Source organism: Salvia splendens, chromosome 5 (assembly GCF_004379255.2).
Source record: "Salvia splendens isolate huo1 chromosome 5, SspV2, whole genome shotgun sequence".
Classification (NCBI taxonomy): Eukaryota; Viridiplantae; Streptophyta; class Magnoliopsida; order Lamiales; family Lamiaceae; genus Salvia; species Salvia splendens.
Window position 1 is genome coordinate 4,280,086 of NC_056036.1, and position 18,742 is coordinate 4,298,827.

Genomic DNA, 18,742 nt, shown 5'->3' on the forward strand with positions numbered 1-18,742 from the left:
ATCCTAGTGTTTTGAATTGAATGTCTTCCCTCTATCATACATATCTATTGCTTCTATTTTTATTATTTGAAAATGGACATGTGTATAAGGTGTTTATGCATGTGTTTCTTTTCTGTAGTGATATGCATTTTATTTGTTGTTCCTTTATCTATCGTTTTATTTAAAATGTTCCTTTATTTCTATATTAGTGAAAGTGGCGTTGTTGTTGCCACTGCCATTCAAGTGTTCAACACACAACCCTTTTCCCATTGGAGTGTCGTGAAGTTGAACTTGCCCCAGCCCTTGGGGATGCTCCCCGAGAGCTGGTTGTGCGACAGGTCAATGTACATGAGGCTCGCTGGGATATCCTCGAATGTTTCTGGGATGCTCCCAGTGAGCCTGTTCCTGTCCAGGCTCAGGCCCGCCAGGAGCTTGAGCTGGGCCAGGGAGGGTGGGATTGAGCTGGTGAGGTTGTTGAAGGATAGGGAGAGGCCGGTGAGGTTCTTGAGCTGGCTGAGGAAGGGCGGGATGGGGCCGGAGACGTTGGTACAAGTGATGGTGAGGCTTTGGAGGTTGGTTAGCTTCGTGATGCCACGTGGGATCGAGTCGATGAGGTTGGGGAGTTTGTGGAAGGTTAGGGATGTGAGGTGGGGGAGGTCGCCGATGGCGTCCGGGATGGGGCCTGCGACGTCGTCCGCGGTGATGAGATTGAATCTGGTGATGCGGTTTGTGAGGCGGTCGCACTTGACTATGTACCTTTTGACAAATTAAAATAAAAACAGTACATGATATTATATATGTGTAAATAGAACTGAAATCGCTATATAAATAGAAGATGCAACAACGTACTAGCAAATAAAAGAAAAAATAAAAATATAAGAATATTTCATAACGGTGTATACAAATAACTGAAATGACTATACAAGTACCAAGTGCAGCAGTCGGTGTCAGGGTTCCACGAGGAGAAGTCATAGGAGTTGTTGAAGTGTTGTTTGATTTTGAGGAGGACTTTCTTGTCTTGAGGGTTGCATCGAACTGAGTGTGGGTTGAGATAGGATGGTTAGGAGAGAGAGGATGATGAGAGTGAGGCTGGTCATGATGCTAGCTAATTTTTTTTTCTCTCAGTTCATTATATACAAAGTTGTAATGTATATATAGTTTGTTTATTTTGGTATAGTATCAATGAGAAGGCACATGGTTTGGTTTAGTGTATGTATGACTTTGTGGTCGAATAGGAACTTGATTTTAATGGATTTATTGATGAGGAAGAGGGAGAGTTATGTAGAGATCTAGTAGGACAACTGGATTATTGAAGTGTTTGCTCGGGTGTTTAAATTATTTATTATTTTGACTTCAATCTTGAAATTCAGACATTTCAATAATAGACCACTCTTAGTGCGAGCTTCATGTTACTTTTTTTGTACTAGTAGTATAAGAAAAGCCAAATGGTCTACGGCAGCAATTATGTTATGTCGGTTTTCAATTTGGGGATGTGTTCAATAAGTTTTTGAACACGAGAAAAGATATTTTGCTTTTAGTTATGAGATTATCATACTGACATTATAAGTCGATCCAATTAAAAGACATAGGTTTATAATTATATTCAAATTTTGATTTCAACAATTTTCTCTTCTCATCTAACTTGTTAGATAAACTTATATTCATGTAAATAGGTAATCATATTCTAACTCTATCCCTTAAAAATAAAAATTATTTTCATTTTAATTCGTCCTTTAAAATAGAAATTTAAAAAAAAAATTATTTAGGAAGTGGACCTCACAATCCACAAACACTATTTTAACTATTTTTTTCCTTCTTCTCTCTTACTTTAACAATTTTCTTCTTCATCTCTATTAGAGCATCTCCAATAGGTTAGGACGTCAAATAGCCCTCAAATAGCCTTCACACTGCCACATCATCAGCACTACAATTCTCCTGCCACATCAGCTTGCCACATCAACTGGACATCAAATAGCCCTCACATAGCATTCACACTACCTATCCACATCACTAATAACAATTATATAATTTAATTTACACTCGTATCAACATACGGAATTTAATTTACAAGACAAATACGGAAAATTCGAATAATAATATTAAAATTTAAAAAGTACATTAATTTTTAAAAAAAAGTACAATAATTAAAAAAATTACATTTAAAAAATTACATAAATTTGCATAAAAACTAACGCCTTGCAATCCTCCGCGCCCACAACTCTTCAACTAAATCCTTTTGCAGTCGAATATGAGCCTCCGTCTGACGCATGTCGGCATGTGCTTGGAGGAGGGCTTCGAACCGGCTATCCCAAAATACGCATGCCAAATCCACAACCGGTAATCAGCCACGGCCTCGAGGATCATCGTGGGATTTTTTCCCTTGTAGCCGGTCGTGTAAAACCCCTTCCAGGCAGCGGGACAGTTCTTCCATTCCCAATGCATACAATCTATGCTGCCTAGCATTCCCGGGAACCCGTGCTGATCCCCGTGCATCCGCAGCAGATTCCGGCAATCTTCGGGGGTTCAACGCGCGTATATATAGTGTTTTCGAAAAACAAAAAAAAAATTAAATCCGACGCCGGTTTGGCGCCGATCCGGGACGCACAATGGCGCCCGTGAGGATCGGCGTCGGAACCGGCGTCAGCGCGGGAATCGGCATGGCGACGCCGATTTCGCCGACGCCGGTTCCAATGGTTCGGCGTCAAACCGGCGTCGGCGAAAAATCGGCGTCACAGTGGTGACGCCGGTTATTGGAGATGCTCTTAAAAATAGGCATTCACCCCTTAAAAGGCGGGCCACACCTATATAGAGGAGTTAGAATCATCACCAAGTCGATGTGAGACAAGATTTAAGAATTTTAACAATCTCTCTTATTTTACTATTTTTTTCTCTATTATTTTACTAATAATGCACTAAAATTCGCATTGTTTCTAAAGTTTTTATTTTTCAAGGATTGATGTAGCACTTACAAACTTCATATTTTAGTTGAGGTTTATAAAACTCAAATCTACTACTACCACTATTATGGCCCGATAATGGGTTCGATTTTCTTTCAATTCTCGTTACAGTTTTGGTTTGATTTGCGGCCACCTCTTTGTTTCACCGTAGCCAGAGTGAGCATGGATGGTGACCGCTCTGGATCAGTAATTATAAATTAATTGTTCATTAAATACGAATTAAGTGTTTATCATTCGCTTTTTCTCTCAACTCATTCATTGGTTCTAGTAATTGGACTTCAATCATGAAATTCAGACAAATTCAAATCCTTTTTGCCAAGTTCATGTGATGTGCGGCAGATCTCATCTTCTTAGTGCAATAATGGAATACCTATTTATGTTTTTTCCTTTCTTCTAAAAAAGGCAAGATATTAATCCTAGTGTTTTGAATTGAATGCCCTCCCACTAGCATATTGCTTCTATTTTTATTATAGCTTCTAGCATATGGTACTTTATTATTTGATTTTATTTTATTTTATTTTATTTCTAAATTAGAGTTGAAAGTAGCATTGTTGGTGTCATTCAACACACAATCCTTTTCCCCTACTTATTTAGACCATGTTCGTTCAAATAACAACCTGATAATTAATCGAAATCATTTGTCATCATCAATCAATAATTAACTCTAATACATTATATGTATGATAAGGCTCATTTCATGCATCGCTTTAAGGGTAAAAAAGTACGTTACTTGATCGGTTTTATTGCGCAAAACAAGTGTTAAATGTACAGGAATGCCGCTTGACCAAGGCAACAAGGACAAACTGATCAAGCTAGTACAATAGACGAAAAAGGTCAGATATCGGGGGAAGTTGATCAAGCGGAGCAACCAAGCAGTTAAGGAGGGGACCACTGGAATTCAGAAGAAGGACACGCGAGGCTATGAGCTGGATGGTGCACAGCTTTCTGTTATCAAGGACAACCTTCTAGAAGGGGACACGTGCTGATATATGAGACGCAAGAACGGAGCTGAGTCATGAGTTTGTTACTGAAAAGCGTCGTCGTTCTAGAAGAAGAGCACGTAGCAATCGATGAATCGCTCACTCTCAGCATGAGCGAATATTCCCTGCCAAGATCGTTATCCAGCTGGAGGTCATACTGAGCCTATAAATAGAGGATGTGCCACCACATGAAAAGAATAGATCTTTTACTTTCCGTCTTAGTTTAGTTTAGTTCTCTAGCTTAGTTCAGTTCTCTAGAATAGCTTAGCTTAGCATAGATAAAGTAATGCTTAGTTAGAAAGGACGATCGAAGGAGCGCTGCAGAATACTTGATATCTGTCGGCGTTTTCTTAAGTTTCCAGCCGAGGATCTCCTCGGTTTTACTTGCTTTCGTATTTTCCGAAGTGTTAGCTTAGTTTAAATTTCACGTTGTACTGAGTTTAGATTTAATCGAAGTTATTTCAATTTCATCATGGTGTTTACTGCTTACGTAGTTAAATTTTCATTCCTGTCTGAAATGCACTTGACCCGGTAGTTAAAATTCCCTTGATCAAGTTAGTGAGTTAAATTCTGCCTAGAGTAAAACAGTAGTTAAAAACTCCCAAAGTTAAAGCGTGGCAGCAGCCAACCCCCTGTTCACTACTCACACACTTGATACACCATCTTCTCTGTGGGATCGACCCCGAACTTGCCGCTTTACTGTTAAAGTAGTGCAAAATTGGGAGTTATAAATTACTTTGGTAAGAATCGAGTGAGAGCGAGATTGCATTGATCAAGTGCCAACGACATTTGCTAACTGATCCAATCGGTTCGATTATCTTCCATATAACTTGATCCATTCACGCAACCTCTCGTTCGACGCCCCTTCCAATGTATATGGAGTATTTGTCATCATGAATCACTATGATATTGCACTAAGAAATACCGAATCAGATTTAATATTTGAGTTAACAATATGAGACTATAAATTCCATTACCAAAACGCTGGCCCAAATAAAAATAACCCAACACCTGTTATCTTTCGGCCTGCTTTGATATTAATCATAGAGGGCCCAATAGGCCCAATCCCCGTGAAGATGGCTCTTTTTTAAGTTTATCAAAGCAGCCAATTCACAACAATCTATATAGCTAGCAAGTCTCATAATAATCAATGACCAACTCCAGGATCAAATTTATCAGACGTGAAATCCACGGTAACTTAAATTTATCAATGTCATACTTTCTCTAAAAAAATGAATGGCGGTCAAATTCGGCAAGTATCAATCTAATAGACAAATTTTAGTTTTATTTTTAACACATTTAGAAACATAATATAAGATCACTATTTGAATGAGTTACAAGACTTACTAATTATGAGTAATGGTAAACAACTTACATTATGATTGTCCACACACCATTAAAAACAAAAGTATAAATTAAAATCTAAAATATTTGATTCATTTTCAGTTTTCATTTTGTCAAACAAGATTTAATTTTCTTAATTTTAAACTATTGATACAATTAAATACTAATAATTTAGTTTTTGCATTTATATGTAATTTCGATGAGAAGAATGAAGAAAAATAATAGAGACGTAAGTATACACAAGAATTTGAATATTAATTAAATTTATTGATTTGCGACAAGTCATTACATGGCTTATGATTTATTTTTTCATAATTTTCCATAACACCCACCCTCTTGACCACGCAATCTACACATAAGTTGGAAAATAATTATTTTGATCGTCTGCCAACATTTATTTTAACTCTTTAAAACTTCAATTCCAGTCAAAATCCTTGTTTAAGAAAAAATCAAAATCAAGACCACACATATTCAAAACTAAACCATGTTTATTATGAATGTCGCAAGGCACAACATCATGTGTATGGAACAATGAATAACTTTCTTTGAAAATATGCCTATAAATACAGCACACCTCTTCTCAATCTCATAATCACAAATTTGTGTCAAAATGGGTTCATTAAGACTAAATTTTTTCCTCATTTTTCATATTCTTTGCATATTGTCAATATCTTTGAATGAAGCGAATGCTGCAAGAATTCTACCTATGGAACAATGGCTAAAGAGCCAATTCCTATTGCTTGAATCTCTGCCACGTGGCCCAGTGCCGCCCTCCGCCCCCTCTTCATGCACTAACATCCCCGGCCAAGGCGGCCCCCCATGCCCGTTGAACGAGAAGCACTTTGCCGGCCGCCTCCACAGCAGCGCCGGTCCTGAGGTTCCAAAGACCCGGGGCGAGACTAAAAGTTGAGGCCCTATTTATATATTTTTTCCTTCCATTTTATAATAAGTTTCATCCAGCAAAAAACTAATAGCATATCAAAAGAAATTCACTTCAAATAATTATTACATATTACCTTCAAAAATTTCTTCTAACATTTCTTGATGCGAAGTCGTTGATGATGGTGTTGTTGTCAACCTCGTCTAATAATTTCTTCTCAATACATAAAGTGGCAAGCCCGTTCAGCCGTTGTTGAGACATCGTAGATCTTAAATAATTCTTCAACAGTTTCAACTTTGAAAAGCTTCTTTCTGCCGATGCCACAGTCACAGGCACAGTAAATAATATGCGATAAGCAATTGAGATATTTGGATAAGAATCCATTTTTCTAACATACTCAAAAATGTCCATAGAAGACATTGGCCTTTCCGGCAAACTTAGCTTCAAAACCTTCAACTCAGATATTAGATCATTTACCTCCACATCAGATGTGTCATGCGAAGAGAATGTTTTCGCAAATTTGGTGCAACAATCTTCTAATTCAGTATCATTTAGTGACTTCAAAGTTGTTGAGCTAAGTAAAAACCCAAATATACTTTTGAATGTTTGTAGTTCTTCAAATCTACTTTTCAATGAGGTGTTTGCCATATCAACCACGACCAAGAAGTAATTGACCTCAAATCCTTCTCAGCTTGTAGAATTTCTTCATTGGTGTCAATTTCATCAAAATGTTTCTTCCTTTGAGCCTTGCGCTTCACTGAAAATGATGGCTCTACACCCATTTCAGATGCAATACTTTTGGCAATGGTCATACTAGAAGCAAATCCTTCATTCCTGTAATTGTTGAAATAATTCCTCATGTCTTCAATTTGCTGCAAGGTAGTATCAATGCACATAGACGGTGATTGCAACCTCTTGCTTACAGTATTTACAGCAAATAAAATGTCATACCATATAACCATGCCAAGTATAAACTCAAAGCTACCAAGAGCCTTCAATAAGTTGTTTGCATCAGTCTTATCACTTAGTTCTATATCACTAGCTTGTTGTAACTGAGACAAAGCTGACCTGAGCTGAGGTGCTTGATATCTAATTGCTTGAACACTTTTTATCCTGCTCTCCCAACGAGTATTGGATAATGATTTCACTGTTAAACCTAGAATATGATCAAGCAAAACATTCCATCTTTTAGTAGAACCAGAAAATAGTATATATATCCGTTGCACAATTCCAAAAAAGCTAGCTGCTTTAGCACAAGATTTAGCCATATCACAAAGTGTAAGGTTAAGACTATGACAAGCACATGGCATGTATAAAGCTCTTGGATTAATATCAAGCAATCTCCTTTGTACTCCCTGATGTTTTCCTTTCATATTAGAGTCATTGTCATATCCTTGACCCCTAATATCATCAATATCAAGACCAAAGAGCTTGATGGAATCAACCAATACTTTAAACAGCCCTAAACCATATGTGTCATCCACCTTCATGAAACCCAAAAAGTACTCTTGAATTTTTATTTTGTCATCACACATCTCAACACATAGAACCAATAAAGTCATTTGCTCTTGATGACTCACATCTGGGGTACAATCAAGGATAATAGAGAAATATTTGGCATCTTTAACAACCTTTATGATAGAGTCCGTAATTGATAGGCTAGTTTTCGTCACTCGGATTTGATCACTTTTTCGTACTTATTAGTTGAATATTTGCATGAAAAAGATGCTTTTTTGGCAGGAAATGAATGGAATGGTCCGACTAGCATGCTAATGGAATGGATTATGGATTACATGCAAAAGTAGAGGCAAATTGGATGCAAATTCAGTAATTTGGGAAGGAAGAAATCCACAAGACACAAACTGCCCAGTTTGATGGATTGGTCAGTGTCCGAGCAATGTTGATAGCTCTTCAAAGTCGCATTTCAAAGCAAAGTTGACGAGTCTTTGTGCTACCAATGCCCACAAGTGACACTTTTGAAGGCAAAAGAAGCCAACTACCATCATGGGGAGTGGATAAGATTTCCACATCAGATTGGTTGGAAGAAGTGCAACTAAAACAACAAAACTTATCTTTTGAACAACTTTTCAACCACTTTGGAACCACCCCACTCTTTAGCTAGCTTAGTTAGTTTTATTTTCTCTCTCTAAGCTTAGTTTTCTCTCATCCTTGAAGTAAATTTCGAACCATAGGCAGCCATTGCCACTTTTGCTCACCATGGGGTGAAGCTTGTAGTTATGTAGTGTTTCAATGCTTTGAATGATCTAGTTCCTTGTTGTACTCATTTTCCAACATCTTAACTCTCTAGTTAAGGTTGTTGGGCTGATCTTAAAGAGCTTTTGGTGTATTTAATTCTCTAAGTGTTTAGCATTTATGTTTGGTTGTTGGTGTTCTTGAGCTTTTAGTTAAAATTCCTTGCATTGACTTTACTTTTTTCGTTCCTTAGCTAGCCTTTGTATTTGTTGATTTCTTTGCTTGTTTATTTGAAGTTTGTCATGCTTTTGAAAGGATCTTGCAGGGGCTGATTCCACTTGAAGCATTTGATGGAAGAAAAGAAGTAAAAAAAAAATAGTGGTTGTTGCTGGTTTGGTTTTACATGCTTAGTTTATTTTCCTTAGCCTTTTAGCTTAGTCTCTTTTTCTTTCTAATTTCAGGAATGTTCATGCAGGTTGCTGCTCTGTTTTTATTTCCAAATGTTCTTATTTTCGCCAAGTGTTGTAATTCTCTTGCTACTGTTTTGATCTTGCTGCTAGCTTGCCCAGTTTATTAGCTTGACCAGTTTATGTTCCAGTTTATATGCTTTCTTCTAAATGCATTTTATTCTCACTCTTAGTTCCCACATTAGTTTAAGTGTTATTTATATTTCGTAGTTCAATTCCCACCCCTAATTTAAAGCGTGGCGGCATCGCCAAACTCTTAAGTGTTGAAATACATAACAGATACGACCGTTCCTCGTGGGATCGACATCCGACTTACCACATACTAATTAATAGTATTTTGGGAAGTGGGAACGTATAAGTATTGTTGAATAGGAAGGGACACGCGCCTGTGACACGCGTGCAAAATCTCGTCCTCTCAAATGGCGCAGTTGCCGGGGAACGGTGTTGTTGTCTTGTTATGTATTCCTACACTTATTGTATATAGTTTTTGACTTGTTTTTTGTTGTTTTTTTTCTTTTTTCTCTTTATTTTATTTTTAGTTTATGAGCAGGTCCTCTTCTCCAAGGCTGCTGTTCGATATTGAAATCGAGAAAACGGTGAAGAGGTTGCACAAGGATGCACGTTTGACAAAACAAGCTGAAACTAGGCTTTTTGGCCTGGGCAGTCCATTTACTTGCCCAGTTGACCAGACTGTCCAGTGTGAAGAGTCAGAAGGTTCGGAGTGAACCGACGAGGAAACCAATTCAAGAGGCAATGACAAGAGTGGTGCGCCATTAAAGGGAATCATGGATCATTTCACAGATCCTTACGATCATGGATGGGGTGATTACTCCTATTTTGAATGGACCAATCCGAACCAACAATATCAAGGTCCACCACCACAAGTACATCACCAAGCTTTCCAAGGGTCAGATGAAAATCATGTTTATTGGCCTCCCGATCAAGAGAAATTCCCTTCGTGTTTCCAGCCACAAGAATTCGGCCAATATCAATCAAATCATTCGCCAATGCCGCCCAAGTGCTTAGAAGAAATGATGGAGGATCTAATCACATCCCAACAACTCATGCAAAACAATTTGCAATCCAATTACAATGTGGTGCATGAGATGCAAGACGAACAATATGAGCAAATGATTAGTCTTGATCACCTTGCATGCCAAATGGCACAATTGGTGACTTGCATCAATGATATGCGTGGGAATGGTGGAGGAATTCCGGCTCAAGTGCAACCACCAAGAGATGAGAATCTTGATCAGATTACCCTTAGGTCCGGGAAAGAGTTTAAAGCTTCACTCGACAATAACTCAAACAACGGACCAAGTGAAACATTGGAACAGGGCCATAGATTGCCCAGTGCAGCACACTGCCCAAGTCAGCAGACTGCTTGGTTTGAAGATGAAGAGGATAGTGATGAGGAGATTGAAGAGAATGTCATCATTCAACCCAATTGGCCTACACTCATACCTGTGAGACCAGAAGAGGCTATCATGAAGTGGTGCAACAAATTGGAGCATGCAAAGTCTGCCAGTAGCCTGCCCAATCCAGACGAACTGCCCAGTCAGTGCAACCTGCCCAGTCTTAGGGCAGAAGAGGAATTGGTGTCGTCGGAAGTTCGGCCTCCAAAATTGGAATTGAAGTCGCTGCCTACTAACCTCAAGCATGTCTGCTTTGGGGAAAATGACACTCTCCCCATTAGCATTAATAGTGATATGGAAAATGGCCAAGGTGAAAAGTTGATAAAAGAGTTGAAAGGTCCCGACTTTCTTGATGCCGAGTTTTTGCAAGATATGTCTCCATTGCCCTCTATTGAAGAAAACGTTGAGCTCAAAGAATTTAGTGAATGCAAGTTATTCAACACTCAAGGGCTTAGTGATGAGGAGATAGAGGCTGAAATAATGACTTGGTGCAAGAAGAGGAATCACACAAACCCACCTGTGAGATGTAAATTGTCTGATCCTAAGGAACTGCCCAGTCAGAATAAACTGCCCAGTCCAAGAGTGGAAGAAGAGTTGCGATCATTGGAGATTCATCCACCTAAATTAGAGCCGATTGCATTTCCTTCCAAACTCAAATCTTTGGGAAAAAATGACACCATTTCCATGATCATCAATAGTATCTTACACAAGAGTCAAGAAAAAGAGCCGATCAAGGTTTTGAAGAGGCATAAGGAGGTGACCGGTTGGACTTCGACCGACGACATCGTGTGTATAAGCCCCGATGTTTGTGTGGTTTACATGAGTTCAGAGAAGGGTTCTAAACTCTATAGGGACCCTAAAAGGAAGTTGAATGCGTCTACTTGGAAGGATTGGAAAGCAAGATTTGATGATGTTTTTTTGGAAGAACACATGTATCCTGCCCAGTTTGTTGAACAAGGCAGTCTGGATGCCAAAGTGGATAAAGTAGCTGAATCTGAAGGAGCCGCCAACCCAGCACATGAGGCTGGGATCGAAACCCAAGGAGGCAGCTGCACCAGCTCCGCCACCATCTGCCGCAACAGCCCGTACCCCCCGCAAATGGCGGGGGAGGTTATTTCTATCCAACCCTCTCTTTTATTTGTTGTGTATATATGTTGTGTGTGTGATGTATGTGTTTACTTAAAGTTTTTTGGTGTTGGCCTTGTCGGCCTTGTTTTGCATGTTTTGTGGCCTTGCCGGCCTTTGTAATTGTATTTTGTGTTGTTAGTAACCTCTCTCTAAACACTTGGTCTACTAGCTCTCGAGCAAGCAATGCCCAAGTGTGAGGAGGCGAGATTCTTGTGTGTTGTTCTTGGTTTTCTATGTTTTAAGTGATGTGTTTCCTTTTTCAACATTTTAACCAATCTTGCTTGAGGGCAAGCGAGGTCTAAGTATGAGGAGGGGGTTTGTTTTGTTGTTCGGTCGTGTTGGTGTTGTGTCGTTTTTGTAAAGAGTTGTGTTTTATCTTTTTTTCAAGCCTTGATGCATGATTTGGTAATGATCCCCCTATTGAATCGTAGCAAAAAAAAACATGACTTGCTTTGTTTTGAAAAATCTATTCAAGAACTTGTGGTTTTGATTGAATGAAGTTGAGTGTGATGGAAATGTGAAGCACTACCACTTGCATAAAAACCCACAAATGGTAAGGTTTAAAGCCTCAAAGTAGAACACTTTCTACATGTTTTCGAGTGTGGAATGACATTGCATTGCATGATAGTTGATATCGCTTGGTCACTATGGCATAGATAGAGGGCACTAGGAAAAGCCAAATTGAGCCTTATTCTTTGTGATTACATCAACCAAAAAGAGCTACCCCTAGTTGCCACTTTGAAACCTTGAGCCTACATTTTTTTTCCAAGTTAGAAAATGGTTTCCCTTTTGTGTAAAATAAATGATCTTAGTTGCTCCAACATGATCACCACCTTTTGGGAAAGAGAAAGTAGTTGTGAACTTCCAAAAAAAAAAAATCTGCCACCTCCCACAAACAAAAAAAGAAAAAGAAACAGTGGCTACCCAAAAAAAGAAGAAAAAGAAAAAAGAAGAGAAGAAAAAGAAACAGCAAAAAAAAAATAGAAAATAGAAAAAGAGGAAGGAAGCAAAACAAAGAGAAAATGGCAATGAATGTGTGGAAAGGTAGATGTAGATCGAAGAAGAAAAAGAAAAAAAAAAGAAGACAAAGAAGAAAATGAAGTGCTTCTCTAGTTTTGGTTTGATAATAGGTGATTGTGTTTGGAGTTTCTAAGTACCCTTTTGGAGAATAAGCACAAGTTTTTGTTGAATACACTCAATAGCTTAGGACCCCTAGGATCTAACCGACAATATTTAAATGGTCCAAAGCCCCATTACATCCCGTAAAAGACCCTCTTGAGCTACATGTGATAAAGTGATATCTCCTTGATTGCATTTTCATCATTATTCTTGAGAGAATTGTCCTTACAATTAGAGAGGGCCAGGGAGTGAATCTTTTGCTTGTTGATATGTGCTTAACTATCTTGATGAGACCGACGGTTGGAACCACATTGTTCGATGAAGAAAATTATGTTTTAAAAAAAATTATGCATTAAAAATCTGTTTTGAGCTTGGTTCTTGGGGATATCATTACGCTTTTCATACAACTTGATTGGTTTGTCTTTCATGTGTTTCTCGAGTCGTTGTGTGTGTTTGTGTTTAGTAAATGTCTTTGTGTTATGTTTTGTTTTAGTTAGTGTGTGTGTAGAAGTAGAGGGGAGTGACTTAAACTAGCAATTGAGTGAAAAGTCCAACCACATACTTGGGACAAGTATGATCCAAGTGTGAGGAGGTTTGATAGGCTAGTTTTCGTCACTCGGATTTGATCACTTTTTCGTACTTATTAGTTGAATATTTGCATGAAAAAGATGCTTTTTTGGCAGGAAATGAATGGAATGGTCCGACTAGCATGCTAATGGAATGGATTATGGATTACATGCAAAAGTAGAGGCAAATTGGATGCAAATTCAGTAATTTGGGAAGGAAGAAATCCACAAGACACAAACTGCCCAGTTTGATGGATTGGCCAGTGTCCGAGCAATGTTGACAGCTCTTCAAAGTCGCATTTCAAAGCAAAGTTGACGAGTCTTTGTGCTACCAATGCCCACAAGTGACACTTTTGAAGGCAAAAGAAGCCAACTACCATCATGGGGAGTGGATAAGATTTCCACATCAGATTGGTTGGAAGAAGTGCAACTAAAACAACAAAACTTATCTTTTGAACAACTTTTCAACCACTTTGGAACCACCCCACTCTTTAGCTAGCTTAGTTAGTTTTATTTTCTCTCTCTAAGCTTAGTTTTCTCTCATCCTTGAAGTAAATTTCGAACCATAGGCAGCCATTGCCACTTTTGCTCACCATGGGGTGAAGCTTGTAGTTATGTAGTGTTTTAATGCTTTGAATGATCTAGTTCCTTGTTGTACTCATTTTCCAACATCTTAACTCTCTAGTTAAGGTTGTTGGGCTGATCTTAAAGAGCTTTTGGTATATTTAATTCTCTAAGTGTTTAGCATTTATGTTTGGTTGTTGATGTTCTTGCTTGTTTGGTTCAAAAACCTTATTTTCAAGTTTGCTATTTTAGGTTTGTGTAAAGCTACTTTCTTGAGGTGTATTTCTCTGTTTATTTAAGTTATCTAAGCATTTTAGGAATCAATTGGTTTAGCCACTTTTAAGGTCACTTTTCTAGTTTCTAGTTTCTAGCTTTCTTTAGGAGTTAACACTTAGTTTATCTTCCTTAGATTTTTAGCTTAGTTCCTCTTGCTTTCGGAACTCAGGAATATTCATGCATGTTGTTGCTTAGTTCTTGTTTTCGCCAAGTGCAAAAATTTCTCGCTGCTGCTCTGTTTTTCTGATAACTTGCCCAGTTTATTAACTTGCCCAGTCTGCATTCCAGTTTAAATGCTTTCTTTTACTTTCATGGTATTTTCACTTTTAGTTCTCAATCTTAGCTTAGGTTTTATTTGCAATTCGTAGTTTAGTTCCCACCCCCAATTTAGAGCGTGGCGGCATCGCCAAAACAAACCTTTCTAAGTGTTGAAATACATAACGGATACGACCGTTCCTCGTGGGATCGACATCCGACTTACCACATACTAATTAATAGTATTTTGGAAGTGGGAACGTATAAGTATTGTTTAATAGGAAGAACACGCGCCTACGACACGCGTGCGAAATCCCTTCCTTTCAGTAATGCTAGAAGTCATAAGATAAATCAACTCATCTTGAATTTTATGACTCAAATAATGATAACGAGTCTCTTTGTTTTGAATACGTCTAAGGTGGTCCTGCATGACAGGATCAAATTCTGCAAGCATCTCAACACAAGCGTAGAAATTACCATTTTGATCATTATAAAGCTGCTCATTAGATCATCTAAAAGCCAAGCTCCGTTTACCAAGAAACTTCACAATGGCAACTAGTCTTAATAAAACTTGCCTTATGCGTTCTTGCTCCCTCTTGATTTCTTTTTGTATCTCTTTGTCAATTGTTTCATCTTTGCCCATTCTAGCTCTCAGTTCATTCCAAGTTTCATATTGGTGATATGCTCCACACTAGTTTCATGATCTTTCAGTCTGTCAATGATATGCTTCCAATCTCCAAACCCATCATGTGCCAAAGAACTTTTGCAACTTCTTGAGTTGAAAATTTTACAGCAAAAACAGAACACTTTATCAACATGCTTGGAATAAACTAACCATTTTCTGTCACGCACCTCTCCATTTTTCATTTTCCTAGAGTAGTGGGCATATGAAAAATGTCTTGCGTTGCCATCATTGGGGAACACAATATTTTCTTCTCTAATAGGACCCTTCTCCACTAATATGTCTCTAGCTTTGTTATCAAGACTATTCCAATTTCTTGGATCATAAATATCCGTGGTATAAACAAATTGTTCATGACTACTAGCAGGTTCTGTAGCAGGTTGGTCATGATCACTTACATAGTTGTCATCATTATCCTGCATCGGGACCTCATCTTCTAAATTAGGATTAGCTTGCTCCTCCACAACAATAAGCGCCAACTCATCTGGGTTTCTGGACGTGCCTGTACTTGTTCTGTTTGAAAAAAATCTGTCCATAGCTCCTCTTTGCGATTCTATCAATTCATCTACTCGCTTCCTCTTTTTCCTTTTTTCACTACCTGATGCATACTTCCTTGTTGACATGATCTTGCTAAAATTTAGAAGAAAAAAAGAACTGATCAAGATCAATTAATCAATCAATCGGTGTTGAAGCCAAAAGACATGAACGTACTAGTACTACATGTCTACTGTCTACATACCTTCTTGACTTCTTGTGTTCCTTGTTGCTTGGTGACTTCTTGTGTTCCTTGCTGCTTGATCGTCCCTCGTCGGAGACGGAGGCGGTGAAGACGGCGTGGCTGGAGATCGAGCGAGAGGGATAGTTGAGGGAGGTGGATGCACCGTATCCTAGGATTTGGGGATATAGGGATTCTATTTTTCAAATTGGGGTTCTTGTGTGAATTTGATGGAAAGTGAGGAATGATTTGAGAGAGGAGAAGCCGATGGTGGGGAGGGAGTACATTGAATTTGGGCCTTCCTCTTTTAAAATTTGAAACGGGCCACAATTTAATTGAATAAGGGCCACCTCAATTAAAATACGTGGGCCATGGCTCAAAAATTTACATATATATAATATATATATATATATATATATATATATATATATATATATAGGGTCTTAATCTATCAAAAGAAGCCCTTAAGTATAGAAATACAGACCAATTATGGACCGTAAGATATGGAAATGAATGGCCACGATGTGGATTTGTCAACAATTTCTGTAGGTCATAATAGGATTGATCTATGCCATGAAAGGGCAATTTAGGTATAGAAAATATAAACAACCGCCCTTCCGTTAATTAAGACCAGATTAATTGGGATCATTACTCCACACATTTTCTAAGTTGATTCTTCGGTTCCCTCGCCATTCAATGCATCTCTCTCACCAAAATCTCAACCCCATCCCAACAAACCCTAGAATCTACACGACAAAACACCCAAATCTCAACCCCATCACCAAAATCTCTACCCAATCGCCCAAACCATACAAATCTGTAAACATTAGTCGTCTCCTCCACTATCTCAACCTCGTCTGCACCAAAAATCGAGTTTTCCATAAAAACTGTGTAATACCCCGACTTTTTCTACCTTTTTATTTATTCTTGAAAGGACGTCGTTTGTATACCCAAAAAAAATTCGCCTTTGTTTCCATATTAAAAAAAATATATATACATATCTGAACCTATTAAATTTTTTTTTTTTTTTACAAGTCCAATTGATTTTCTTGAGGAAGCCCATTTATTTTTTGAGGCCTAATTCAACCTCATTATTTTCTGCAAATCAGCCCAACTAATTCCCTAATTTTGTCATGTGTCTGTTCCACAAAATCCGGAAGAAGAGAACAAATCGGTCTCTACTCCCTATTCCTTGAAATCGGTTCCCCATGATCCCACGTTCATAACTTCAGGTCAGCATCATTTTATTTTCATCAGTTAGTTTCAGGCTTGAGAGATTTAGAGATAGAAGTGACGAAATTAAGAGGGAAGCCGAGGTCTCCAATGTCCGATCGAGGCAATATTTGGAGATACGGCGAACAAGATGGGAGGAGTAGCGACTGCGAACAGCAGCGGCGTTAAGCGCTGCTTGACGACGAACGGTGGACAGAGACGACGAGTCCATGGCGGCGAAGTACCCCGAGCAAAAGGAAAGTTAGTAGCAGCGGCACTGCGTTTTGACGAAGGAAGAGAGATGGAGAAGTTGGGCAGCGATGCTATTTTTTCGGGGCTGCCGAACCGAGAAAAAGGAGGAGCCCTGCAACCTTTGACACGTTGAGAAGCCCGAGAGAGAGATGGGAACAGAGCAGCAACGACGAGCCCTCAATTTAGAGTACGAACAACAACCGCGGGAGAGAAAGATGCAGTGCTGATCATTATGAATTCAGAGAAAAAGAGAGGATGTGAGGCAGCGGCAGAACGGGATCCACTCCGGGCTGAACCGATGTGGAGCTGCGAGCTGAGGAAGGGAGATGGCGATGTGTGACGGCAGAAAGAGAGAAAGGGGAGGCGAATAAGGGACAGCAGCGGCGCTCTCCGTGAACAGCTGAGGCTGGATAAACCGAGCAGACAGCTCGGGAGATGACAGCAGCAGCGTATGGCGGACAGCGGCTGCTCGGTGATGACGAAAGCCGAGCTGGAGCGACGAAGATAGATAAGAGACCGAGAGGCCGAGGGAATCATCAGCCTTGGTAGGCTTGAACGACGGAGACGGTGGGTGAGAAGGCAAATGGAATCGGATGATAGAAGAAGGAACTGGACTTTATTTCAAATGTCAATTTTTGGAATTGACGTAATGAGAAAAAAAGAGATAAGTATGGCCCTTTTACTATTTAATAGTATATTTGTCCATAAGATATGATTTCAAGCAATATTGATAAATAGTAGTATGGGATGGAGTTATATTTACAGATGTCAATGAGTTAATTAGGAGACGTAGGCCGCCTGTTTTTTTTGAGTTGGACTGGAATTTGAATACAAGGATGACGAGAGCTCGGACGGAGTCAATACAAAGATGAATAGAATGTGCTAATATCACAGATATTTTAGAAATTCCTAAGAGAGACTGAAGGGTAAGATTTACACATGTATGCATAGTTGAAATTAAATTATTTTCCTACGGTCTAATTTTTGCATATCATGTTCTTTTAAAAAGGGATGATTTTTGCATTCTATTTGAGAACGGAGCTGATTGACAAGTGAAGGATTTAAGAGAACGAGGTGGGCTTTCTTTTTAAATAAGGACTATGTCTTAAGTATATTTATTCTTGCGAAATATGTTTGTCATGCCATATTTTTGTGTTGCTATGGGACCTATCTGAAGTGGCTTTTGCCATGTATGGTTAATCGAATTCGGGTCTGACTAGGGAGTGAGTCCCTACTCAGGCTAGTGTACACCCCGTAGATCGTGCGCTATCTCTTTGAGTTGGCCGGTCTAGTGGCTTGGAATGTGGCCACATTCCTTGTCATGTATGTTCAGATATGGTACGGTGATGTTGATGATGTTGAGGCTGATGTTGATGATGATGTTGGTGAAATGTTTTAGTGACTCGGGCCCTTTCAAAGTTAAAACCCCGAGGTCGCTCGTTAATGGCATGATAAATATTTTTATTGAAAATGTTTTCGGCATGAGTCCACTGAGTGCATCAAGTACTCAGCCCTGCATATCTTTTTAAAAATGTGCAGGTTGAGCTGTGACGAGCGCGGTGGGTGTTGAGCAGAGCTGGTGAAGATTTGTGTTTGCTTTTAAATGTTCCGAATATATTGTGTCTTCATACATAATATTATTCTTCTCTCGAAATGCTTCCGCTGAATGTTGTTTCTTTTGAGTTTATGTATTGTTGAGATATAATCCCTTTGAGTTGTCAATTGTTGAGATGATACTCTGATTTTTATTCGAGCTAT

General features: G+C 38.9%; 1 protein-coding gene and 1 pseudogene across 1 annotated transcript; both read right to left on the reverse strand.

Moving 5' to 3' along the window:
- Window positions 1–218: 218 nt before the first annotated feature.
- LOC121802933 (polygalacturonase inhibitor-like) lies at window positions 219–1,018 on the reverse strand (the record flags this gene model as incomplete). Its single annotated transcript, XM_042202629.1, has 2 exons — window positions 219–735; window positions 909–1,018. Coding segments are annotated over 2 exons (627 nt in total), but the record flags the coding sequence as incomplete, so codon positions are not given.
- A 5,260-nt stretch (window positions 1,019–6,278) lies between these two features.
- LOC121802937 lies at window positions 6,279–15,428 on the reverse strand (annotated as a pseudogene).
- Window positions 15,429–18,742: the final 3,314 nt, after the last annotated feature.